This window comes from Gallinula chloropus (assembly GCF_964237585.1).
Source record: "Gallinula chloropus genome assembly, chromosome: 2".
Classification (NCBI taxonomy): Eukaryota; Metazoa; Chordata; class Aves; order Gruiformes; family Rallidae; genus Gallinula; species Gallinula chloropus.
Genome location: NC_140086.1, coordinates 70,086,030 through 70,113,908, shown reverse-complemented (window position 1 = coordinate 70,113,908; position 27,879 = coordinate 70,086,030). Strand labels below are relative to the sequence as shown.

At 43.6% G+C, this 27,879-nt stretch overlaps 1 protein-coding gene across 1 annotated transcript in view; it reads right to left on the bottom strand.

Annotated features, from left to right (window-relative positions):
* Nucleotides 1-10,654: 10,654 nt before the first annotated feature.
* MOCOS (molybdenum cofactor sulfurase) overlaps nt 10,655-27,879 on the bottom strand; it is a gene marked incomplete at its 5' end in the record, with an annotated part of 232,679 nt that continues 215,454 nt past the window's right edge. The window contains 3 exons of the mRNA XM_084280179.1: nt 10,655-10,747; nt 17,660-17,849; nt 25,777-25,881. Coding sequence (XP_084136305.1) covers nt 17,703-17,849; nt 25,777-25,881 — 252 coding nt within the window. The 3' untranslated portion in view covers nt 10,655-10,747; nt 17,660-17,702. The remainder of the gene's footprint in view (nt 10,748-17,659; nt 17,850-25,776; nt 25,882-27,879) is intronic.

Genomic DNA, 27,879 nt, shown 5'->3' with positions numbered 1-27,879 from the left:
AACAGAGGAGCTAGTAGCTAAATACACAATTATATACTCATAATAACATGACTCTGACCAAAGGGCAGTGGGGAGATGTAAGATGCTGAGTGAGCCAACCAGTCAAGCAACAACAAAAGTCCTTTGTGCAGCCAGTCATTTTCCCCAAGGCTCCCCTGAAACCTAAGGAGCATTGTTTACATTAGAAAAGCTTTTTACAAAGGAAGCCCAGGCTGGGTTATGACCACCGGCTAGCCATTAGTTGGGGATTTCTCCCTCCCTTCACAGCTCCTGTGACACCTGGCAGCCTTAACTTTTGGACTGGCCTTTACATGCCAGTTCCTGTCCATGATGCCCACCTATCCCTGTAACAGGAAAATATATGACTGCGATAGTGTCAAGACGGATGATTTTCCAATAAAGTATTACACTGTGTCCCTGGGATTTAAAAGTTTATGATGCTGTTTTGGAAGAGATCTGGGATGGTTCTGCTTTGGGAAACAAGCAGCTGAATGCAAGCAGCCAAAAGAACTTAGTACTTACTAGGCACCCTGAAGGATAGGTCCTGCTTGGAAAAGTCTCGTGAACTGAGAGTTAATCATTCAGAAAAGCGGACTGATAGCAACAACAGTAGGTCATGCTCTGGAAGAGCAGATTAGGCATGGATCATTTGCAAGTGCCATCCAGCTGGCAGCCATTCTCTCCCTCTTTGTCATAAAATACACTTAGTATTTCCTATCAGCGTGAGCAGAGCTTAAGATTATGTATAGGGTGGACTTGCAAAGCATGGCTTTTTCAGAAGCATAGAATTTGTTAGCTTGTCTTCACTGCACAGTTAGAAGTATGATGCACAGCCACCAATACATACTGCAGTGCAGGGTAGGATAAGGCAGCCATCACATTTGTTATTGAGGCAGGTAAAGAAATTCTTTATTCCAAAGCTCCATTTCATCAGCATTATGAGACATTTCTGATTTTTGAGGAATCTCATATCTACACACACACATTTATAATGATCTTAAAATATATCTCACTAAAAAAGTTGACGATGAACTCGGCTCATGAAGAACTGCAAACTTCCACACTACTGGGCACCAATGAAGGAGACAGCAGAACCTGAGCTCAGATTTTACTCATGCTGTGCTTAAGCTACTCCTCAGTTAGATAGAGCAATGCAAGGGAGACTAAAACAAGAGCCAAAATTGTCACAAACTCATTGCCTGCTGTAAGAGAAAGAAAGGGATTGTAACTTGCCCTCCCATTTCATTCCTCCCTCTTCCCATCAGGCAGAAACACCTGTGCAGGTGCTTATGCACCCCACAAAAGGATGATACAGTCTCCCTGCACCGAGCTCCTTCTGAGATATCCTGCCCTCTGGGCCCGCGGTAGCCTGGGGGAATAGCTGGGAGCAAAGGATGTAGGGGTGTGTTTAGCTTGCACGACCTACTACTTTGTGACTAGGAAAACAGGCCAAAAATTATCTCCTTGGGGGTCTTTCTACTGATTCTTACTTGAAGGTGCTGAAAAAATGCAATACAAGAAGTAGAAATATTCAAGCACCACTCACAGATCCACTTTCCAGTAGTGTGAAAAAGAGAGGAAACGAAAGTACCTGATAGGTGGGGTTACACACAGGGGCGGTTACACATGTGGCCAAAGCACCGGTATTAAGAACAAAAGGAAAGAAAAGAAAAGAAGAGCCTAAACTTGAGTAATGCTTGGCTGCAGTACACAGCCACCACAGCACGTTTCACATACAAATCTGTGAGGAAATATATCCTCCTCTCAAATTCCCTAGCTGGCACACTGTCAGAGGCCACTGTTTCCTTCACTGCTTATTCAGCACAAGAGTCAGTAACATCATCATTTTTCTCAGCAGTTACACACAATAATTTCCAAAAGATTTTCCAGTATTTATCTGGATGCTTTGGGACACCCTGACCTTGAAAGAGGAGAAGGTCTGCGTGAACCTAATCTATCAGTCATGGACATCCTTTACTCAGGGTGAAAGAGACAGCTGCTGTCTGAAAACAGGCAGTTCAGATGTTGACTGTTCCTCTCTGCCATGAGGTAAGACCAAGGCCATTCTGGGTAAGGGCATATCACAGGGACCTGTGGAAAATTTGGTCCATAGTATGTCTCCACCTAACACCTGGAGGGACAGGGTCAGCATGTCATTTGTCAGACGCTGAGAAGCAGAGGGCTGGAGGCCAGGGATTCCCACAGCCCTGTGTCAGTTTAAAGGAATACACTACATGCATGCAAAGGATATGGAATCAGATGCAGTAAGAAAAGGGAAGGCTTATTATCTATGGACCTTCTGGAAGGCTGTGTGGTGCTGTTGTCTCAGGGAGGGATGAGGAGGGGCCTCAGGGCACTGTATGCACTGGGTCATGCTTGCTGCCTCTTTGCTTGTAAGCAGAGTCAGATGGCCATTTTCCTCTCCTTCAACAGTGAAACTGGGAGGGGGGGGGGGGGAGAATCAAAGAGGAAAGCAAGTCTGCTGGCTACTATCAAGCCAAATGGGGTGCTGAGAGGAGTTTTCCTGGACATCATCAGGATTCAGTCACAATTATTGAAAGTGATGACATTATATTTTCATGGATTTTAGGTATTGGCATGTAAGGTCATGGCATGTTCTCCTGTTCATTGCCAGTCGGCCCTCTGATTCAGTAAAAGCCAGAGGAATTAGATTAATCTACTGTTTTGCAGGACAGTTGTCTGATCACCAAAGGGGGCACACGCTGACCCTATGCCCAGGAAATCAAGAAAAGAAGTCTCTTGGTGCCCTGACTGGAATAGTTATGCAAGAACCAGGCAAGGACCACTTCATTATCTAGGGCAGGCGCAGTCACCAGGGAAGCAATAGGCGGGGAGCTCCAGCAGGAAGAAGCGGCTGCCAAGGACATGAGTGTGTGATGCAATGTGGCAGCTGAAGGGAGCCGACCAAAGAGGTGTCTGATCCATCAGAGGGGTGACTTGGCTGAGGTGTGATCGGCAAAACTGTGCAGAGGTGTGGGCATCCCTCTGCTAGACAGCAATTCCTCATTCAGAAGGAGGTGAAGTGGTACCAGCAATGATCACCAGGCTGGAAAGACTGATATGAGGAAAATTAAGAGACCTTGGGTAAGCTCTAGGCAATTTCGAGGATAAGACTATTTGAAGGGTGAGAAGGTGAAAAAGGGAGTGAAATCACCTAAGGCAGAGCAAGCAGCGTGACTAGGATCATCAGGTATTTGTACAGCACTTAAAGACTTCTCAGAAATCTTATAGAACAAATAAAAGTCCATCATCTGAGACTGTGCAGTCTAGTCAGAGGCACGAGACGGTGCACAACAAGGAGTGGAAGGAAAGAAAGTTGAGGTTAAGCAATGTGTTGAAACTAAGACAGAACAAACAAACTGGACATTGATAGGCCCACAAAGATGATTAGAGGGCGGGAGCCCTCTAATCTCTATGAAGAGAGGCTAGGGGAGCTGGGCTTGTTCAGCCTGGAGAAGAGAAGGCTGTGGGGGGACCCCATTGCAGCCTTCCAGTACCTGAAGGGAGCATACAAACAGGAGGGGAATCAACGTTATAAAAGGGTAGACAATGGCAGGACAAGGGGGAATGGATTCAAGCTAAAGGAGGGAAGGTTTAGATTAGATATTCGGGGGAAGTTTTTTACAGAGAGAGTGGTGAGGTGCTGGAACAGGCTGCCCAGAGAGGTGGTGGGTGCCCCATCCCTGGATGTTGGATGGGGCCCTGGGCAACCTTGTGTAGATCCAGGCCTGGAGATTGGTGGCCCTGCCTGTGGCAGAGTGGTTGGAACTCTATGATCCTTGGTGTCCCTTCCAACGCAACGAAAGAGATGATCTCTTCCTGGAGTAGTTCTCAAGGTGTTTCATGCAGGCGAAGGAGCACAGCCAGGGCCCCAGCAAAGAGCTCACAGAAACGAAGTGAACAGCAGAGAGCTGGACACAAACATCAGCCTTTGCAGACATGGCTTCCTTTGCCCACAGAAAATGCTGAATGACAACTGCTGTCACGTAAATCTCCATTACACACCAGTGAAACATTGCTAGAATGGGGTTTACATAAAGAGTGTTTTTGAAAGCTCAGTTTCCATTGTGTGAAGCACAGGGCTGGGGCCATATTCTGGTTTCCAGAGAGAGAGATAGGCTTGATTCTTTGCTGTCTTCCTTTCCAGAGAAGTCTGTAATGCAGTTCTATGTCACACCACCACCCTCACACTTACTTTACAGTGATTCAAAAGACAAACCTGGGCTGCAAAGTAGCTAATCTTCATTATCATTCCTCTCTAAGATTTAAATATTGGATGCACGCAAGACCAGACATCTTACAACAATTTTATGCCAGGAAGTCCACTGGAGTCATTACTAATTACACAGGAGTTAGATCAGGATCAGCTCTCAGGGCAAATTTATTGATTTCCTCATTCTATTTCAGATTCCTTACACTCATTCCTCACTGGCTTAGCAACAGTGAAAGTAACGATCAGCGTTGCTATCTAGAAAAGTCGGGGCAGAGAGAGAGAGAGACTTCCCCTGCACTCAGCACAGCAAAAAGCCTCTGGGAGCAAAGTGGATGACACACCTTCATCGTTAGGTACAGTAAGGAGATTTGTAATTATGTCATCTTTCAAACCAAATTCCATTACTGTACCTTCCAAATCATATTCCACCAGCAAACATATTTCTCAAGGACTTGATGCATCATCCACAATTCTGTTTCCCTACAACAGCTTGCTTAGGACTCCTGGAACTGATATTCAGGAATTGACTGGTCCCAGTCAGTATCCTACGATGTTTTTTCCAGTGTGGTTGAGGCTGAACTGATTTGCTTGTGAATAGATAAGATAAATAGAACAGATAAAGTTTGCCATCTAGAGGAATTGTACAGAAATCCACTTTTCTTTCTGCTGAATTTGTTCTTGCAGTTACTCGTGTGAGAATGAGCAAGCCAACAAAAGCAGGCTAAAAAGGTATTTTGGTATTGATCATAACTAGTCAACTACTGGAGAGATTTAAAGAAGATGACAGGGAATCCTGCCTTCAATTTGCTCTTTTTTGCCATCCAACTTCTCCTTCTTTTTTCATCATGTAAAAGGATCCCTGTTGCATCTTGGCCCTCCAAATACTCAGTTGTGATGTTCCCTTCCCACCTCTTTCTGTGCAATGAGATGGAACAGCAGAGGGGTGAATCTCTGCCCTGACATTTTTGTGGAGTCTGGAGGTTGGACAAGATGACCTCCGTGAAGTCCTGGCAAACCTGAGTTATCTGTGGTCTCGTGGAGCCCTGTGGATGTTTCCTAGACAAGACAAGCAGCTCCTCTTCTGCAGAGCTTGCAACTCCAAATGCTGAGACACAGTTTGAAAGCTTGGGGATCCACTCTATCATCTGTTTCGAGGGACTGAAACATCAACCTCTTCCTTTTCCAGGACATTGTCCTCTGTTCTTCACAGAAACATGGAGTCTGTAGACCATGGAGAAGGTCAAAGGGTGAGGACACCCTGTCTCGTTCACCTGTGGATAAATGGAAATAATTAATTCTCATCACCCGCCTGTGCTTTTTATCTCAAACAACAGAGAAAAAACTCCATGTAAGCAGCCCTCAGAGGCAGATCTGTAACAGGATGGGTCCTAGATCACATGGAGTTTATAGATCTTAACCAAGACCTTTAACCACTAAGACCTCAGCTCTGAGCAACCTACCCTCTGAAAGAGGTTACTCGGTGGAGAAGAGGTCTGTGTCGCGCCCTATTGCACAGGCCAGTACCCTCCCTGTGGGCCTACACCTGCCATCTCTCACCAGCCTTAGCATCCTACGCACCTCCAAGAGGACCTGCAAGCCAACTGAGCAGCCTGTGCCAGCCTGGGCAGAGGCTAGCAAACCAGAGCTGCAGATGAAACAGCAGGTTATGGGGCAATTGTTTCAGTGGGGAGCATAGGGTCAGAAAAGGATCCAGGCCACAAGGTGGTGGAGAAGCCTGAGAAAAGCAGTTGATAAAGCAAGGGTAAGGCGGTACCCCTGTGGCCAGGTGAAATCTCAGAGGCACATTGCAGTCCCTGGGTAGGACAACATCTGCGGTGGGAGTCACAGAGCAGTGTTGCATTGCTTGCTTGGTAAAGCCGATGGGATTTCCCACCCCACAGCAGTGCGTGTGGGATGGAGTGAAAGGAAGGTGACCAAGGAGGGCAGGCATGAATGTGCCTAGGCAACAAGGCCAAAGCAAAAAGCATGTCTCCTGCCCTTCAGGTGGAAGAAAGCTGCCATGGCCATGCATAGTCCTGGGGAGGCGGCTGTGTCACTTGCCCTGTGTCACAGCAGCCGGCTGTGACGCTTGCCCTGTGACACTCGCCCTCCTCAGACACGCACAGAGACTCCCAGCTGCTTTCTGTTGCGTAAGAGGGCATGAGGTAAGCACCAGCCTGCAGCATGGTGATGCAATTATTTGTCTGGGCGCAGCGCTAGGCACAAGGTCATTGACACTGTTTGTTAAAATGCCTCCACTTTGGAGCTTAGCTTCTGCCCTCAGCACAGGTGCTTCCAAGAGGCGGTGGGAAGAGTGAGTACCACCCTCTTTTCACTGGATGGAAAGCAGTCTCTCCTTCTGGCTTCAGGCACAGTGTGGTAAAATAGTAAACAGAGCATTATATTAATTTTGGTGGGAAGAATTAAGCAAATAGCTCTGTCCTGCTTCTTTTGGAATCAAAAGTTTTGCCATTTACAGAAATTAAAAATGGGAAAAAACAGCTCGCTGTGCTTTTGCCTTTTCACAGGCACGTGGACATCAGAGGAGTCACCTCTCTCTGGAAGTCAGTGAGATGCTGCCAGCTTACACTGGGGGCGAATGTGACTGAGCGTGAGCTGTCATCCCTCAGGTTAATTACAAGCTCATCAGTTCAAGGATTCTTCTGAGTTCACTTTTAGGGATCAGTGTGGTTAATCCCCTGAACCGTAATTTTTAGCATTGCGATGGCATATCTCATGACCTGAGTTACCACTCCTCTGGGTTGGGGAGCTGGCAACAATTAGATGAGTCGTCCCTAGTTCAGCACTGGCCCCATGTGTTACCTACCCTGATGTACCCTATTGTTTAATCATACCTCACTCCTCCTAATGAGACTCATTTATCTTCCTTTCAAGTTCCATACTATTTCCTGCTTTACTGAGATTTATGATGAAAGAAAGAGAAACGCTGCTAATTGATCCTCCTCAGGTGACATTATCTCTTGCAAGAGCATCAATCAGTGCTGCTAAACATCTGTTTGACAAGAAATTTCCTTTTTGTATTCCACTTTGGAAATGCTGCGAACAGCTAAAGCTCTGCTGATAAAGGATGAGCAACACACGGCCTTCATCTGAGAAATTACAAGGACGGAGCTCGTAGTAATAGAATTCTCTCAGATCTCTGGCAGCTTGGTGGTGATTATAAGATCTAGTTGACCAGACAAGCAAAACCTTCTCATCAAGAGCTGCCCCTCGCATGTAACCTACACGCGTGTGAGCCTCTGAAGGCAACGTGGCTCAGGCAGTCTGCAACAACCTGCACACACAGCGGTGGTGTTGGCCTGCCTCAGCCCACAGATGACAAAAGTTTCCAAGTTCAGCTGTGTATTGAAAGAGCAGTGATAGCCTTGGTCCTTGGCCCACATCAGTGACTTGGCAGATGGGAAAGCACTGACTGACCATGGCCTCCAGGCTTGCACAGGAGTAGATGGGCCACCTTGGTGCTTAGTTGAAGTACCTGTTGCTGTTTTCTGGCCCAGCTGGAAAATGACCCTGACTAGACACAGCAAGAGAGATGTGTGCTTTAAATAGCAGTTCTTCACAGGTTTGGGCCCTGAGGGCACTGATAGAACTCAACTGTCCTGAGAAGCCTCCAAGGGACCCCCACCATCCCTGCCCAGCTCTGGCTGGGTGCCCTGTCCAACCCTCCCCTATGCTGCAATGGGCTAGGGATGGATAATGCCAGAATTAGGGATCCTTTTTGATTCCTTTGTCACCTGTGAGGAGTTGTGCAGATATATTTGATGCCAGCCTAGGGATGAGGGACTGATTTGAAAACATCTCAAGGACTCTCCTCTTTCCACTTTGCTATCCATCTCTATTATACTGGATTCACATTAATCCCTGAGATCAGCTGCATTTCACCATAAATACTGAGTCATTGGGAATCTTCCAAGTCATCTGCAGGAGGAGCCCAGCTTCGTGCAGTTCCTCTGTACTTTAGCTGGATGATATTCACAGGAGGGTATTGCATCAAAGGGAAGAACAGCCCATAAAAGCAGGAAATGTGGACTGTCTGCAAGGATGTACCACCGTATTTTCAGATTTGCAAACCTCACTCACTATGATAGCAAGGTTAACATGTCCCTTGTAATATTTCACAGCAGAAAAAAAAGAACCAAACATTTGGAAATTGCTTTTGGAAATGGCTGTTCAGTTTCAGCAGATGAAGATTCTTGGCCCTGCAACTTTTTCCCAATAAAACCATCCTACTGATTGGGATTCTGCGTGGTCACCTGGGAAATCCTGTAGGTTTATTCACCACCCGAACAATGAGATTTCAGAACGATGTTGAGGGAAGTTTCGCTGCCTCACGTGATTATGGTTTTTATTCATGGGTTGCACTGGGACAAATAAGCTTGCCAGGTCCCAGGGAGAACAAAATGAGGCTGTTCAGTGGTTGAGCCCTTATTTTGTTCCCTCAGTTACCTGAAGATCTCATGGAACTATTCTTCCTGATTTACACTTTTTGCATTATATATGCTAAAGAGAGAAGCACAAAGATACAGCTGTCAACAGCTATCAACTTCTTTTTACCTGCTGGCAATGAAAAAGTTGATTACTGCTTTCAGATGCAGTTAATTTTGTAAATTAGGAAGCAGTAAATCTCTGTCTAACTTCCAGAAGTACTTGGGCTGCACAGGTATGTCATTGTTGGATTGCTGAACAAACTCAATTTTCATTGAGCGTTCAGCTGATACTTCTAGAAAATTAAATCAGTTAAGCATCCAAAACTGGCCACACAGAAATGGAAGTGCTTCAGTCACACAGCAGCTTTCCAAATACTGTGAAGATCCATTTACACCATATGGAGGGAAGCAAATGCAATTACCTCACAGTTTACCCAGCAGAGAGGGGTTTCATTCTGCTGCTACCTTCACTCAGAGCAAGACTTCAATCACATTCCAGCTTTGCAAGGAATGTGTTAAACACCCACCCTCATCACCCAAAGAAGAAAAAAAACACCTGTGATGGAGTGAAAAAGGGATTCAGCAGTAAGTCAGTGGTAATAGACCTAACACTCTGAACTCAGTGCAAGGTTTCATTTAAAATGAAATTCAGAGCCAGTCTTTGAGGAGAAAAAGCCTCTAAACTGGTGGATCTATCTGTGTAATGATGTAACCCAGCTTGCCACAGAAATGGCATGAACCTTCTCACTCCACCACAGGAGTAGGTGGGGAATGTTGTTCGGCACTTATGGATAGGGGGGCAATTTGTTGGGTGCTCTGGTTTAAAACTTCCAGCATTCAGCAAAGGATATTTGAAGTCACTACTTGTACTTCTCACTGGAAAGGGGAGACTGGGGAGAGCTGAGTTCCTTTGGTCTGGAGAAAGGAAAGCTAAGGGCAGGGTGTACAGTTGTCTATGGGCTTGGGTGGAGAGAAGCCTGAAGCCAGAGTTTTCTCAAAGGCACACAGTGAAAGGGCAAGAAGCAGCAGTCAGAAGCAAAATTTCTGAGAGGTTCTAAAGAAAGATTTCCTCACCAGAAGGATGGAAAAGCACACTAAGAGGTTGCCCAGAGAGGTTGCTGGCCCTGAGAAACTGAATCTAGTCCTGAAGCTTGGAGCAGTGTGTTGAAATAGGGGAACTTCAGAAGTCCTTTCAAACAGGTGTTCTGACATTGACAACTCAATAACCAAGAGTCTATCCAGTAAGTAATGAAAGTTAACAGCACTGAAAATAAAATCTCACATGAATGAATTCACGAAAAGTCCAGCATATTGTTACTGCATGGCAAGGTACTTTTTCACTAATTAGCTGAGAAAAGAACTCATTTATAATGAAAAAGGAATCACATGAAATGATTGTAGTCTGTGAGAAAACTGGCGTTCATGCAGCTCTATTTTTAGATAGAAATGGGAAAAGAACTGAATGTTGAGGGGAGACCTCACTTTATAAAGCAGCATTTCCTAGTTGCCAAGTCCATTAATGAATTTGTAGCTGCATTTCCAGCTGGATTCCTGGGCTCCTGGCTTCTATTGCCCTAAGGGTGCCAGAGAGTTGCAATCTCATGTTCTACTGATGGCCTCTTAAGAGGTTTCATCTCCTCTGCCATTCATGATCACGCATCCTCTTTCTGACAGCTGCAGCTATCACTTCCACAGAAAATCCAGGTTAAGAAAGGCTGAGTGTGTATCAAAATAATGCCAGCATCAAGAGGTTACAAATCGTGATGTTTCTGAACCAGTAAGTCCTGCTACAGCTGAAAAGCTTTTCTGCTTTACATCGCCAGATTAAGGTCAGGAGTCTCCACTCTCTGAGAAAAAGTGTGTCCTTCTGTGAGGCCTCCCCCTCCCAATTCTGCATCCAGACACGATTTTAAGGTTCATGATTTTAAGGTTTAATTTGTCACATAACTGCGTTGGTTAGTAGCTTTACCACCGTGTCCATAGCCAGCACGAGCGTCTTTTCCCAGAACAAGCTGACAGTAACGTGGCTTCAGTGACGTCTGTACCGGATCCGGCGGTTAGTGGGCTGCAGGAACAAGAGTTGGTAGGATGAGCTATGGCATGCAGCTACACAAACCCAGAAATTGCTTTTACGAGTATCAACTCATTCTAGAAGGCTTAGATGATTTAATTTCTTTTCATTATTCACTTGTTTTAAAATTTCCATATTCTTTCTAAACTGAATTTTGATTGGCTTTGCCTACAGAGAATGCTGTAGGCAGCAAAAATACTCCTTTATTTCATTTAAAAGAAAAAATGAAATCGATTATTTCACTGTGTGTTGGCACCTGCCATCTGATACCACTTTGCCCCTCGATGTCTACCTGTTCCTTGTGGCATAAAACTTACCACCAGAGACTTCAGAGAAATAACAACACGTGCTTGAGTGAAGTTTCTACCATGGGCAGCTGCTGAGAGAGATGTGTGTGTACATTAAAGGCCTTCTCTCCAAGCAAGCATTCTTCACACATAACATGATACCTGACTGTGTACCTGCCCTCTAACTGCTGAAGCACCCTGGATTTTCTTTGCTTTGACAAAAGCCAGAGCCACGTTTCTAAATGACTGATCGTGTAATACCTTGTACTGCTAAGTCATAGTCTTTCCACTTAGAAAGCTGTGTCTTGTTTAGGCTTTTTCAAAACTAAATTCCTCTTAAAAAATGGAGATTGTAATTTTTACAAATATTTGTCCATCAGTATTTTGGGACTGACGGACAGAATTAGAAGAAATACAACAATCCAAATATATTTGAAGCAGAATGTTTATTTAATGCAAGTGCAGGTAAATGTGCTAGCTGCAAAACCTGACATCTCATTTAGATCATCTATAGATTCTTCAGTACAAGAGTCTGAGATCATGTATTGTACTTGTATTGTTTGTGAACATAGAACAAATACCTGGTAGGCATACACTTGCCCTTTTCACAGTATTTTCAGGCAAGCCTGTGATACACACTGCTCTCAGTATTGCTTGGCTAATTTAACCAATTTTTTTCAGGTTACTCAATGAAACATCAGATATGATTCTCTCTTCCTTGGCATATTCTTCCCTTTGCATGTAAATAGCTCCAAATTACCATGCCCTGCCAGCGGGAGAGGCACGTGAGATTGCACAAATACCAAATGACTCCATGATGCCCCATCGAGGCAGCAGAGTACTTGCCGGGGATAAACCCGGGCGCAACTAGTTAGCGAGAAGTCCTCTGAGGCTGGCAAGATAAATTAGCAAAGGTCTACTGGTTTTTAATTGTCCTGGGAGTTTCTGGCCACAGTGTACAACTCCCACGCTACGCAAAGGCCAGCGCTGGAAGCTTTCAGATGGTGTCCCTGGGAGAAATCTTGAGCAGGGCACAGTGGGGTGAGGTCACACCTTGTCTGGGGAGGGACATGGGGACATGGCCACCAGCACTGCTCAGAGTTCAGCCCAGGTATCTGTTGTGAGTTGCTCCTTTTTGAATATGGCACTGAATATGAAGGCTCTGGGGATAACTGCAAGCCCAAAACATTTGGTTAAAATGGTGAAATTACAAATATCTCATACATGACTCACTGGGAATTGCATCCATGAATGATGGATACCTCAGAGGCCCTTCTTCATGTGCCGAAGCGAATAGATGGGTTCAGCAGTGTGGGGCCTTCTGCAGTCTTCTAGTTTTGTTTTGCTTTGGGAAATAACAACTCAGAAACTTTCCAACAGCTTTATCTGATTCATCCAGTTTAAGTACCAGAAAGCAACAGACTTGACATTAGATCATGGCTGGCTTTTCTAACACAGCCTCATGGAAAACACAGCCCTCAGAGAAACCAAAACCTGATTTCATTTCTGGGCTGCATTAACAACCCTGGCCAGAGTACTTTAATCCAGATGGGACACTTACCTCCAAAAAACAGCAAAAGACATGAGACAGGCTCAAAGAGAGGATATACTGGCTACCTTGGAGCTGATGTTGATGCTCAGACTTGCAGTGCACTTACAAGTTTAGGTCGCAAGTCTGGAACAGGCTTATGGAGGAAACAGGGTTTAACACAGAAATGCACACAGTTAAAGGCTGTGAACGAGCCAGGCAAGGCAAGAGGGTCTTAATTGGAGAAGAGTGTCCTTTCAAGTTTGCTTTGAGATTGCTGTACTAAATGAAATTCCCTGATCTCTCATGTATCATCTTACTTGGTGGGTATTTGAGAAGCCCCTCAGCGATCTTCAGTGGGAGCTGCTACAACGCACACGTTTTTCTTCTGTCCCCTCTCCCCATTCTACCTCTGCCATGGTCTGTTCCCCAGCAGCACAGATCTTGAGTGTCACCCTTCCAGGATGACCTTACAACCCCAGCAGCAAAATAGCTGACTTGCTCTGTGGCACACATTTCTGGGATTATTACCAGAGGTTTCTGATGTCCCCCTACACGCGGCAGTAATGCTCAAGGATGCCCCAAGACCAAGCCTCCTTACCATTCCTCCCTGTCCACAGCCCCAGGTGAGTCACTCTGCTCCTTATGCAGGTCATTCACCAGCTTATTTTCTTTTCCACTGGAAGGCACCCATGGCTGCCACCGCTCTGAGAGAGCAGCAAGGTAAGATAGTTGATATGAAAAGGAGGGAAGAGAGGCCTCTTAAGTAGCACCTTGCTTAAGAGGCACCTCTCTACTGATGATGACTTTGAGTTCTCTGAATCTGATTTGTGGGCCTGAGGATACCTACATCCTTTTTTTTCTAAAAGAAAAATAAATTAGAAACTGGGTGGTGAAGGATGCAAGCCTCTGTGACCCACTGGCTCTCACGCCCAGAGGAGAGGAGGAGCACTCTACCTTCTCCTCCCTTCTCCGGGGGCTGTGTCTATGTTTTGTCTAAGTAGCTACCTCGTGACAGCTCTATAATCAGAGGGATGAGGACAAGCCCACATCTTTCACCTCCATAGGAGTGACCTACCTGTTGGGTTACAGAGTCATGCTCTTCTTCCCCTCCCACCCTCAGTGAATCCAGAAGAGCATGAATGAATAGCTCAGAGTCGTGTGTGGATCCTGCCCATGTCCCTCTGGCACAGTGAACCACAGATTGTTTCCGTGCACACCTCCTGAGAAGGGGAGGTGCTGGCCTTCCCCGTCATTCCCACACACACCCAAGCCGGTTACATCCCCAGTCCTGCCTGCTGACTAATGGGTTAGGCAGTGGAGAAAGAGTGTGCTGGATCCCTCTGGGCAAAGGAGAGGGAAAATAACCTTCTCTTCTCTAGCCCCCTTGGTGAGAGCTCCAACCTCTGGTAACAGAGGTGGCTCCAACAGGACCGCCTCTGGACATGTTTTAAGGGAAAATGGTGATTGTTGGTGCATCTTGTGCAGGGCCTGAGCTGAGTGTGCAACCACTGGCACGCCGACTAGACGGACGGGGGTCATCAGCAGAATTGCTGGAGGAACACCTCATCTGTCAATCTCTGCAGTGATGAGACACAGTCAGTGTGTCAGTCCTGAGCCACATACTCACCCCGTGAGCCTGGCAATGCCTCCAAGCAGAGCATAGCATCTCATGAGCTCAAAGGTCAAGAATGCAACCACCACCAGCAGATGTGTCAAGCACAATATTTATTTTATTGGTTTCATTTTCAAGAAATTTAAAACCCAGGCTGAAGAGGAAATGCATAGCATAATTTCTACAATTTATGAATATCAGTAGTGTTCTTTATGCAGTCCTTCCTTCTGATTTGTGTATAATTTTGACAGGAGGGTGACCTAAAATTTTGACCATATTTTGAAGGATGCCATTGAAAGTATATAAACCATAGACTGCACCTGAAATATCTTAGTCATGTCAGAGAACACAAGGTTCAGAGGGCTTCTCCTAAAAATACTGATTTCTGTTCTGTGAGTTCAGCCTCCTGAGCTTGTAATAATCACAAATTTCGCCTTGAGATTTGGGTAGGAGTCAAGTCCCACAGAAAATGGAATGTGTCCAAATAATTCATTGTTAGGAAATGGGAACCTGGTTTTCCAATACATAGAGGACTTTCTATGTACAGCACTCCGGAAATTCTCTAATAAGTGCGGTTCTTTTCCACAGAAGGTAACTATATATCTGTGATTAGTCCAAAGGTTTAATTTTGCACCAAGAGGAGTAGTTAGATGAAAGGTCTACCTGCACGTGAAACTGTCTTTTCTTATATACTCTGAAGATGGAGAAGTCACCTCCTTATAGAACACATAATCCTTCTTTGTAAATATATACAGTGTTTGCTTTGCAGTGTTCATGCCCTCTTAATTCCTGCAGTACCAAGTTTATCTTCCCTTGATTTCCCCCCCCCCCCACACACACACATTATGGGAGGGATGCTATTTCTGCAAAACCCGCAGCACATGTCATTTAAAAGGGACTATTCCTACTTCAAGATTTTCCACAGAGTATTGGTACTGACAAGAATTTGTCTTCATTGATGGGAAGACATCTCAATACCAGCGGGGACGCTCCACTTACTAGGAGGGAAATATTATCCTTTGTTGAGATGAAAGATTCCTTATGCCTCTTACATCAATTTGAAGCGTTGTGACATCTCCTATCACCGTAGCACAAGGATGTTCCTTCTGGGAATTGTGTGGAATATACTAACGAGTATGTTCATACATCAGAGAAAAGCCTCTTCCCCCCACCCCACCCTGTAAGATGACAAAGTTGTGCTCGATCTAATATCCCCAAACCACAGCAGAAAGAAAGTGTAATTGCCTGTAAATAATAGGTCAGAATGGCCAGGCATGACATTTTAAAAGTTCAAATCCTCTCATCCTTAGTTATCATACGTTGCATTAAGGCTATCCACAAACAGTATTTGTCAAGCCGCTGTGTACCAAAGTGACTTATTTTGTAGTAAATCCAATAACAAGTGAAACAGAGCTTGCTGAGGTTTGCTTCCAATTTCCTTTCCTAACTTCTGTGCCATTTTAAACAAATGACATACTGGGGAGGTGAAGAGGACAGAGCAAAGCACCAGAGATCACCTGAAGGTCAGCATACAGCAGGTCTCTTCACATTAGATTTGCCAGAGCCGTGCTGGCTTTCTATCCAGCTGAACAGCGTTCTGCAGAGCAGAAAGGCACAGAGCGAAGCAGCCAAGAGATTTAGATACCAGGGAACTGCTTTTAAAGGCTCCAAATAGCCTGCTCATTACAACATCAGATAATTGACTATTAGACAGATAACCCCCCCCCTGCTTTTCAAAGCGGACACCAAGGAGCAGTGCTTGGGCTCTGACGTGGGAGATACCACTCTCAAAACTGATCTTCAGTTTACATACATATGAAACACCTCTCTCTTTCCACGTATTTTAGGGCAGGTTGTAAGAAACAGATAATGTCTCTTCTCATTTCCATTACAAAGCTCCGCTGAGCCACTAATAAGAGTCTGTTCCAGCTGAAGTGAGTAAAACCAGTTCTTTAAAAGAAAAAAAAAAAAAAAGAACACTAGAAAGTAAAAGGACTGTGTTTGAATTCCGATTTGCACACTGGGTGATTTGCTTCCCTTCTCCCATTGAACCCTCGCTCCCCTTTCAGAATCCCTGCTTGACCCATTCTGTCACAAAGCTTCCCGCTCCTCTCCAGGGACCCACTCAAACAGCTCAGGGATTCCTTCAGCCAGAAGCACTTTCACACAGTTTGAACCAAAAATTGCCCCAAGGAAGACTTAAATCATGCTGGATGAGAGTTCTGACAGTGCTTTTAACTGGACCAAAATTTCACTTCCCAAATAGCAACAGCGTTGGCAGCCTAAGAGAATTTCCTCTTCCTGGAAGCACGAAATTGTCCTGTGGATGGCTGGATACATGTTGGGGTCACAAAACACCTGGCCTGAGTGTTTTCAGTCTTGCATTACACTGACTTTCCATGTGGTGGGTTTTTTTAAACTCTGTGGGGCTTGCTTTAGTTTTTTGTTTTTCACAAATCTGGTATTTCAGACTAAAGTTCCAGGTTTCAGACATTTGCTCTCAGAAATCAGAAAGCATGAGTCATATTAAGGAGAGTAAAGAACTCAAATGCCTTCTAAGAAGCACATAATCAACTGCACAAGGAGTAAGGGAAGAGAATACTTTGACCTGTTTGGCATGAAGAAGCATCCAAACGTTCAAGAGTTCTGGTAAGTGGCTGTTAGAGACTGCTGAGGATAAACAGAGTTTCTACAGAAAGCAAGACTGTATAAGCTGAAAAATCTCTACTTGGAAAAAGAATGTGTCAACATCCACAAATATATAAGGAAACAAGTGTGTGGGAGATCCTCGCATAAAATAAATCAGATGGTAGAGCAGCAAATGGGAATGAGAGAAAGAAGTTGGGAGCAAATGGACAAAATTCCTTCACAGGGGATGTGTTTAGCAAATGGCATACTGAATCTTCATTGATCCTTGTGACTTTTTGGCACTCTCACCTATTCTGAAGCAGGAGACAACAGATTTCCCAATAACAGTGAGTTCCTTCCTCTCTGCTTGCTTTCAGGCTGCCTACACATCCCCTTCATATTCGTTTTTGGAAAGCTGAATGGACTGCTACTTTCATGCCACTCTCCCACTGTGCCCTACCACCCACATTGTTTCTAAAATACATCCTGCATCCTCTCTCCCAATTGTGGTTTTAGCAGAGCAACATAAGGAAGCAGCGCATTGTTGTGCTTACTTTCCTTCATTGAGATGTGGGTTTCTGACAACAATGTTGGGCTTGTTTTGGGAGTCATCTGCCAGTAAAACTTGATCAAACCTGTTGCATCCTGAAGCAATTGAGCAAAATGGAGTTATGGCTGCTGTAACCTAATCACAAGCAAAAACATGTCGGTAAGCTGTAATTATCAAGGGTTCTGCCATCTGATAACATTTAGAGCAAACAGAAAATTAAAAGACTTAAACCAGAAGCAAATGAGTGGAAGTTTTTTCCTTTCCCCCCTCCCCCTTTTTAAAATAATTGACTACTGACTTTTCCCTGAAGTTGCATACAAATCTCAACTCCACCAGAGAACCTATCCGGAACACTTTTCTTCACTGGATATCGGGCGTTGAATTTCTGTGTTCTCCTTCAGCACTGGAAGTACTTGAGACCCAACTGATAAAACATCTGGAAAGGATGAGTGCAAAGGCTGGTTCATCAGGTATATGCCAAAGTTTGTCTGAAAAAAGAAAAACATTTATTGATGTACAACTGATGTCAATCAGATCTGTAGAGGATCTCAAACCCCAGATATGTTTAGAAAGACAATATTGCTTTAAGAATAAGGAGGTATGTACGATCTCCATGTAATTAAGAACATTTTAAACTAATTAACTATAATGGACTGGTAAACAAAAGCTAACACCATGCTATTCAAGAATACCTTAAGTGAATAAATAACGTAGTATTTCATCATGAGTTCCATAGTATCATATATGTAATTTATACTCCCTCACAGTCTTGTCATTTAATGACTGTTCCAGCTTCTTGACAAATACAGTTAATGCATTACCACAAATAAAGGCTAGGCAGCACGAGCATGCATGTATGCTCAAACACTGAGGAAGTGTCTTGCATCTTCTACCATGAATTATTTGCTTTGTTAACAGAACTTTGTTCTGTCTAGCCTTTGTGAATTTCCCTTCATTTGTTTTTATGAATATTTTAGTATATTTTACAGCAAATACTCAGGAAGTTTGTATTACTAGAACTACCACTTGGTATCTGTCATCAGCTGTGGAGCCATCCCACCTTAAGTATTAGAAATACTGAGATATGTGTCCTTGTGACAATGAGCAATAAAGAAAAGAGGAACAGAATAACCACTTTGCTCACTGGCCATACATCCCTCAGGGGCATCGAAAACCTGCCCCAGTGACCGCACTCTTATGTGTGGTCTTAAGCAGGTTGAATGTTACAGTTGCAGCAGTGAACAGCCGGGTATGATCTGGGAATGTCACCGTAACACACTGGAGTGGTTTTGTGGTTTTGTTTCCCAACAGTAGAGAATTTAGAAACATGTGAAGAACAGACCTGCAATCTCATGATGATATTTCCCAGACAACAAGATAATAGTTAATTAAAATAAAATATAAAGTAAGAAACAAAGGAATGCTGAAGAAGACCATGTTAAACTGGTAATCGATTTGTAGACTTCAGAATGTCTTTGTTTTTCTAACAGGGCCTTGGAAACCCAAGATTAGTTTTCTTGTCTTTTTTTAGAGGTTTCAATAAAAAGTATTTTGTTTTGGTAGAGGACAGCCAAAATGTATCAGTTGTTCAAAAGTACAAAATAAATAAGCAAATTAAATTAATTTGGTGTTCCTGAAAATAAAATATTTTAAAATCCAAAATTCTGTTTGTTCTCCTTCTCCATTCCCTGATGACATTTACTGCCATTGCTCAGAGCCATGATCCTGAAATTTACAGATTTACATTTACAGCAGTTTTAGAAGAATATACCAGGTAAAAGGAATTGCAGTAAATTAAAAATAAATAAATAGCTTTAGCTGAATTTAAGGGAGCATGTTTGGCAGAACAAATATGAAGGCAGCATGTTCTTGCACTGTATAATTAAATTAAGGAACAGGACTGAGGTAACACGAAACAGCTTTTAGTCATTGAACAATTAGTGAGATGTAAGGCTGAGAGAGATGCTGTAAAGCAGAGATCTATCCAAACGTGGCCTCACGCTCTGAATTTGGGTCCTTCTGTTTCATTTGTAATCCTAAATATTAAAAAGAAAGCCAGTTCCCAAGCAGAAGTGTTTTGTTCGGGATTCTTTTGGCTGAACTTTTGCTGTTCCTTCATCTCACTGGCATTTCACATATATGGGGCATGAGTTGACCCTCATCAGGCATATCCTGTAATGACACGTTTTGGAAACCAGTGACCATGAGAGTGTCAGTGCAGGTGGGCGCAGGGTGGATCCTTATGGCCCCCATTCTGGTATTTAATGCAGGGGAAGGACTGCAGCACACTAAGATCCTGACCCATTGGCAGTGTGTTGGATCAACCATGATGTTAAAATGCTAAGTCAGCAACTGTTTGTTTACGTTATCAGAGCACAGAGCATTTACCTCCTTGAGAGTAGCCCTGCTGAGAAGGACTTGGGGATTCTGGTGGATGAGAAACTTAACATGAGCCAGCAGTGTGCTCTTGCAGCTCGGAAGGCCAATGGTATCCTGGGGTCCATCAGAAGAGGGGTGGCCAGCAGGGACAGGGAGGTGATTGTCCCTCTCTACTCTGCCCTCGTGGGGCCCCATCTGGAGTACTGTGTCCAGATCTGGGGTCCCAATACAAGAAGGATGTGGAACTGTTGGAGAGGTTCAGGAGAGGGCCATGAAGATGATTAGAGGGTGGGAGCACCTCCCCCATGAAGAGAGGCTGAGGGAGCTGGGCTTGTTCAGCCTGGAGCAGAGAAGGCTGTGGGGGGACCTCATTGCAGCCTTCCAGTACCTGAAGGGAGCATACAAACAGGAGGGGAATCAACGTTTTAAAAGGGTAAACAATGGCAGGACAAGGGGGAATGGATTGAAGCTAAAGTAGGGAAAGTTTAGATTAGATATTCGGGGGAAGTTTTTTACAGAGAGTGTGGTGAGGTGCTGGAACAGGCTGCCCAGAGAGGTGGTGGATGCCCCGTCCCTGGAGGTGTTCAGAACCAGGTTGGATGGGGTCCTGGGCAACCTTGTGTAGATCCAGGCCTGGAGATTGGTGTCCCTGCCTGTGGCAGGGGGATTGGAACTCTATGATCTTTGGGGTTCTTTCCAACCCAGACCATTCTATGATTTTATGATTCTATGATTATTTTTCCATTCTCACATTTCTCTTATTTGTTGATCAGCTGTGGTTTCTGCATGGGCATAAATGGTGGTTTTCAGCCAGGTGGTTAGCAACCTGGATTTACTTCCTACCTCCTAGTTGCAAAAGTGACAGTTGCCATATTTTTTTTGGTTTCAAAAACCCGGGTGATCATAAAACAAATATTGTAAAATAAATATTTGTCCATGACATGCCTCATTGCACACAGGAAAGAATTTTGTAACTCACCAATGTAAATGAGCTTATTTGAGAAATGAGAACTGTTTATTTATGTTTACTGTACTGGCATCTTGATTTATCTTAAAATGAGACTTAAAAAAATCCATGCAGATTATTTACTGTGGAGAATTTAATTTACCATTTTTTTATTGTTGTGAATCATTTAGCAAGAGTTCTTTTCTGCAGGCACTTTAAAACATCTAGTCTTATTTAAGAAAAGGCATGTGTGAATATATCTTCTGTTCAGGACTTCTCAAATACTATTTTAATACTGGGTCTTAGTATTTCTGGGCATCTTGACTCTCATGGTAATTTTTTCGGTGCTGAGAGTGGGTGATGCCGAAGGATTTCTCAAGGTTATAGTACACTTATTTTAGTATAAATACCTGCTTGGAATAGCCTGCCTCTTTCTTTTGCAAATGTTCTCTTAAGACCAAAATTTTGCTTGTGATTACCTGAATTAATATTTTTAAAGTAAACTTCCTTTTTTAATATAATAACTACAAATATTATAGCACGAAACAACCCCAACACAAGCAGCCACAAAAGCTGTGCATCCTACCATTTCAGCTCTGCTTCAAGAGAGAGACAAAATGCAGAAATTGGCCCTTCTCACATTTCACTGTTGAAAAATGAGGCTTTCAGAAGCAGAGATTACAGCCTGCAGAGTTATTACAATGAACCACATAATCTCTCTCTGCTGTTGCTAACCTTTCCTGACTTCAAGGGCACATTATTCTGCATGTAACCTCCCCAGAAGACACCAAAAGCTGGGCAGGGAGTGCTGGACTGCAACTTTCATGGCTTTATCTGCTTGGTTTTCATGTAGCAGGAGGGGGGTCTTCTCACCACCCTTAACCTTCCCAGGGATAAAAACATACAGCTTCTTGGTTAGTAAGAAGCACAACGCTTCACTGCTGGGACAAGTAGATAAAACATACTTTCTCTTGCCAACAGTGAATCATGTGATAGTAATCACACTCACTTACAGGAGGGGATATAAAATGCTGTCATTCTTGCATGTTGTTTCAAGCACATCTACCAGATCCACAGCACTGCTTAGATATCCACTGACAGAGGAATATCCTGGGTGCAGTACCTCCTTTTATAAGACAGAAACCTGAGGTGCTACTTCTGACAAAGGCTGAGATGAGATGCCTTCAAGATATAGCTCCTAGCGATCAGTTCATTCAGACTAGCACTTGGTAGGGAAAATGCCCCGCCAGGATGTGCAACAAGCACATAAATGATACTGCATGCTAAATCCTAGCTTTGGATGGCCGAGTTCTGGATTTTCCCACTGGATGCTGTCTCCCAGTAGATAAATGTACCTATTCATCTTTGCTCATTTTATTCTTACAATAACATAAGCTCCCTCCTTTGCGAAAGTTTGGGAGATGCAATTATTAAAGGGTTTTTTTTTTTTTTTTTTGTTGTGGTTTTTTTCAGGTAAGGATTTTTTTTTAGCTCTGGATTCATCAAACTTATTAGTAAGCCTTATAAAATAGCTGTATGGAAGTACTCACTTTTAACAGGCTGACTTTTCATACTGGAAAAAAGGGAAACTTTTAATTTGGTTTTCAAAAAGCCCTATCTTGTTCTGTTGAACACATGTGGACAGCAGAATGTTTTCCTGAGAACTGATTTTCCTTTGCTCTACCTTAAATAAATGCATTTCCCAGTTCAGCCACCAATGAGAAAAGAGAACTGTATTATTTCAGAGGTCTACTAATTACATCAATCACTCTTTGCAAATGCTCCAGATCTGTGGATGAAAAAGCACTGCTCAGTGTAAAGCCCTGCATTACTACGAAGATGATGATAATGACGCATCAGATAAGAGAAGTCATTTGCTACCCGTGCTAACATTTCAGGAAGCAGTCCAAAGGCACGGTGTCTAATTCTGCAGGGGAAGAAGCTCTCCCAAGGCACAATGAGATACACAAAGGAGGATCAGCAGCCCGCAGGAAATAAAGCACAAGCCTTTTACTGTGTGAGGGCATGTGCAAACATAATGGATTTCCCTTGATGTGCTGCTATCCATACATTTATGCCGGGGCAAACTGCTAATGCAGTTCCCTTTGCTACCTCGAGAGCAAGTCCCAGCTTATAGCACTGCTGCAAATCTACCCACGGGGCTTCGGCTATTGTTAGCGCCGTTTGCATCTGCAGAACTCGGAAGGCGGGCAAGAAATTCAATGCCCTCTGCTCTCTGCCTGTGTGTGTTTTGCATCAGGTGGTGACGCATATGAAACAGCGTGTGGCTATTTTTATGATATTTGCTTAACATACTTATCTAGTCTTTCATAGCCTCCTGCAGAAAGAGAGAGCGAGCTCTGTCAGGGAAGAAGAGCTCGTTTTCCCTTTTCAGTCAAAAATTACAGAAGGAATCCTTAATGAGTGTTTCTTCAGAACTGATGGCAGCAGAGCTCAAGTCCGCTTTGTAGAGATGTTTGCTTTTCCTTTCAAACAATGTGATGAAAGGTTTCATAAAAAGTAGGTGGCTGGGCTTCAGCACCCTGCTTTACATTTACCAGGGAATGTAAATTGCCTGTTTGGCTAATTACAGTAGCCTCAATCTTTCAGCTTGGAGTACCAGGTTCTTAGAGTTGCAGAGGGATGGAGAAAAATATTATTTCGGAAACAATTATCGAACCACCTCTTACAAGCCTTCCTTTATTTAGCTCATTATTGAAGATCACTGACAGTGCTGTCATTTGGGCTACCAGTTTGACAAAATTCAATATATTTTTCCAGGTTGGTATTCTTAGGAAATAAATATTAACACCTGGTTGTCTTGCTAAGCATTCAGGATTTTCTATCCATTTATATGTGCAACATCTTTAATGTTTTGGAAATCGAGCAACTACAACTGCCTTTCAAAAATATCCGTTCCCCTTGCACTAGAAAATTAGCTTAAATCTTATTTTGCCACATTTATGTTTTGTAGTTCGAATCACATTATTGACAGCTGGGAACAAACACAGCTAAATTCCTTCACTGAATCTGTATCTGATAAAAAAAAGCAAATTAAATCTATTAGATGACTCCTCAACAAAAAAGTGCATGCTAGAAACATGACTCACCAAGGGATTAGCTCTGTAATTTAACACAGTCACATGAACTCAATGTTCTTTCTCTCTCCCCACTGTGAACTGTGAAGGGTTTGGATCCAGGTCCTCTGCCAGGTCCGCTGAGGACGCTGAAGATGGTATAATCCTTGGGTGCTACTCACTGATAGCCAGCTGGTGACCATCACCCCACAGATGACATGTAGGAGGGATGGGCTGTGAGGTCCTCTCAGGCAAAACTACCAGTTCAAACTCTCTGCTGTCATGCTACCCCAGAGAACTTGGCCTTACGCACAGCAGGGCATGCTCACAAGATCCCTTCTGCCAGCAGCGCTGGAGGCTGGAAAAAATGACAAAAGCTGAAGGCCTGGTTCTTTGCAGCAGCTGAGGGAAACAGAGTGCTCCCTGTCTGTGAACAGCAGCACTGTGCCAGGCAGCACCTCGCCTTGCCATGCGTCTTTTATCTGGTGCCAGGCTGCTCTCAAGAGGCTGGATCGCTCTCTTTGCTGTAGTTCTGGCTGCACAAGTTACTTGGTTCTAGGAGTGCTCGTATCAAGACAGTCTCTGCATTGCTGAGTTAATCAGAATGAAAGGGAAGCTCGTCTTTGCTGTGGGAAACATGCAGAAGATGCTTTGTCTCTCCTGAGAATCTGTGTTCCAGGGAAGGTTTTGTTGCCACTTGAGAAGGTCCCTGAATCCCTTGTGCTTTCCCTCCACAGAGGATTTGAGACATAATCCAGCAAAACCCAAGTAGGTAGAGAAGGCCTTCCACATACTGCACCCAAGGTGGCAGCTGGGCAGCATCCCTACCCAGAGTGCCAGATTGTGCTTTGAATCATTCCAGATGTTCCAGTGGTGCCTCACCATTACCCGGAGAGACCCCTTGTCCTCAAGCTACCTACAATGGTCAGGGGCTCACCTCACAAAGGCACATGTGCTGTGGTGATCTGGATGCCAGAGCCTGCTGTGCAAGCCGAAGTCACCTCAGGTCAGTGGGAAGCTGTGCCCAGCCAGCCAGCCGCTGGCTGCTCGCTGCTTCCCCATCTCTGCACCAGGTGGCTGGCTCAGGGACAGAGCTGGCAGACTTAATCACCAAGGATAACGTTCTTTGAAAATGTAGCCCTTGGGTTGCTTAATGAGTCACTGAGAGGAATCAACTTATTTTTATCCGCCCCCCCCCAACCCAACAATGGATACATTATGTGTTGCTTGTTTGTGCATTGTTTGGGTGAAGGATTTGTTATTGCGCTGCCCCTGCGCTGTGCCCCTCTCCGGCGTTGGGCTGGTATTGGCAAGGCTCCTGAGCCTTGACTGGCTCCCCAACCTTTACAGCAGAAGCTTAGCGAACAGGAAGCAGTGAATTTAGAGTAAGGATTTCCAGCTAAATAAATACTCCTGAAGAGATTTCTGAAGCTTTAGGGACGCCGAACCGTCTAGCCATCGTCTGAGCACTCTCGATTCCAAGAAGCAGAGCAACCTTAAGAAGCAGGACTCCAGTGGAGCTCCTGTATTTCACACTTACTCTCCAGTCACTTTCTTAATCAATTACTCCCTGCTTTGGCTATATGCACATCCGCTCTGTTTTTCCTGCTAAGTAGTTTCTGTCAGTAGGGATGAAGTTTAGCCTCATGAGCTAACTGCTCAAACGCTTTCTGATTTTCCTGCAGATTTCTCTTCTTGAATGACATCAGTGCACCAGCTCATGGTTTTTTTTCCAGATCAAAATAACCACACTGTAAAGCAGTACCTACTGAAAAGAGGGAAGTGCAGTAAAAACTAACACATATTGATAGTCAGTTCCAGAATGAAAAGCACTTTATGGAAGTAAAGCATGTCATATCTGGGTTGCGAGTGCATCCTCTTTTTAGTGAAAAACAAATGGCAGTGATTAGCATAACAACTTAATTGTGCATATTCTCTCAGCAGATACTATACTATGCATGCAACCAAGTCTGCACATTTCTCTGTACAGCTATTTTGGAGTACTGTACTGACCTTTCTACCTCTGGCAGCAGACAGAGACTGCAGAAGTTCTTTGTTTCGTTCCCCAGACTGTTGATCAATGCAGATTATTTGACATCTGCTGCATGGACCCACAACCTGAAATTTCAGATAAAGAAGGTTCAGAGCCCTATATCAAAGCAGTACAACACAGAATAGTCAAGCTTCTGACCATCATAATACCTTAAAAATGGATTTTTCACTTACACTTCATGTGTTCTCCCCTGCTTTCATTATGTAAGAGGTCAGGCCTGTTCACCTACTGTAGGTACATTTTCAAAGGGTCTACTTGTGAGGGTAAATTTTGAATTCACTTTTTTCTTTTCTGGTTTTTAAGGAAAACTTTCCCAGAGACAGCATCTGAGAAATAGCAAGCATTTAAATATTTGTATGTGCTGATGGCTTCACTTCATCTACAGGCTGGAGGGGCTACTTGCCCAAAGGAGAACTGAATACAAAATCAAGCCAGTGCCTCAGGATTTAACCCAAGGGGGATTTTCTTGGGTTCGTTTTACATTGTTTCAGTGCAGCTGAAACAATACACAGTATCTTTCTCATGTGCAGGGTACTTGTAGGTAGTCAGAACGCAAAATGTGAGTGTTCACAGGTTTACATCATTGGAAGGAACAACGGGATCCTCTAGTCTGACATCACACGTAGTACAAGGCATAGATTGTAAACTTAATTCTGCCTTGAGCTATGGTGGGTGTTTTAGGAAAAAAGACCTCACAACAAATTTCTTCTGAAAGCATTGAAATGAAGAAGGAAGACATCTCAGTTTTCCTTAATACTGCATCCCTAACTTGAGCAAAACTGTAAATTATAGAAAATAACTGTTCCTCAGTAGCCCTGTACACACATTCTAGTTTTGTAAAACGTGTCATAAATTTCAAATAGGGCAAATAATTAAACCTTATGCTGCAACCATTTTTATATGCTGAAGTGCTATTTCAGTTTTTTGAGATACATCTAAAACTGCTTGTACAACTCTTCAGTGTAATCATCAAACCCATACATCTGGCTCAGCTTTTTCAGACGATTTTCCACAGCTTTAATATTTTATTAAAAGAACAAGAAAACAAGACAGAGAAGGAAGTATTTTTTCCCTGCTTTGCTTTGTTCAACAGCTTCTTCTACCGTTTTCCTGGCACCAAGAACCATTAACATAATTTCTACTGTTACTACATCAGTATCTGAATAAGGACCTAGCAGAGACTGGAAAAGTGTAAGCTGTATAAGCGTTTCTATTTTCAGCTTATATTCCTAAAATATTTCAATACCAGAAACAGGAATGTGTTTGTATTTTGTAGTTTTACTGTATCATCCACAACAGGCTCCTGAGCTGAGTCCCTTAGTACAACTCCAGCCTCCAGCAAACTATACACCAAGGATCTGGTCCTCTGTGTTCCTCATCATCCACCCTAAAGAAATTTTTTCTCAATTTCCTCTAAGTCATGTTACAGCTTACTAATCAAAGTACACGTAAGAAGACAGCAGATAAGTCATATTTTCCACCCTTACAGAAAAAAAAATGACCTTTCCATTTCTTAGAGTGCACTGATGAGAAAGGAGTGATGTCTATCACACCTTCTAGATCTCTATGAAAACAATGAATAAGCCACTTTCACATCCCAGGCAATGCATTTTTAAATACATATTTCATATCTAAAGACCAGAATTCAACAGAACATGTAATACATGTGTGCATCGTTCCCTTAGGTTTCATGTGTAGCTTTTTCGTGGATCCTTTGTTGAAGCTTTCCCAAAAGCAAGTATTTGCCAATGAAGTCTGACTTGTCAGCATTCTCCTTACAACGCAAAGCACATCATGTTGCTAGACATGGTGTGAAGTATAACATACAAAAATCCCTACCAGGCTAGGCTAGAAACTCGTCTTGAATGGAGATTAAGACAGAATGTATATAACAAAGGGCAACAGTCATCATTCACTTGCATTCATGTCCAGACTTTTGGCCACCAGTTGCTTGTTGTACAGCAATCTGAGGTTACATTTGGACTAATATGACTAACAACAAGCAGTACTGTCTCATAACTTGCCAGCTAAATATTTGCTGCAAACTTTGCCTCAAAACAGGG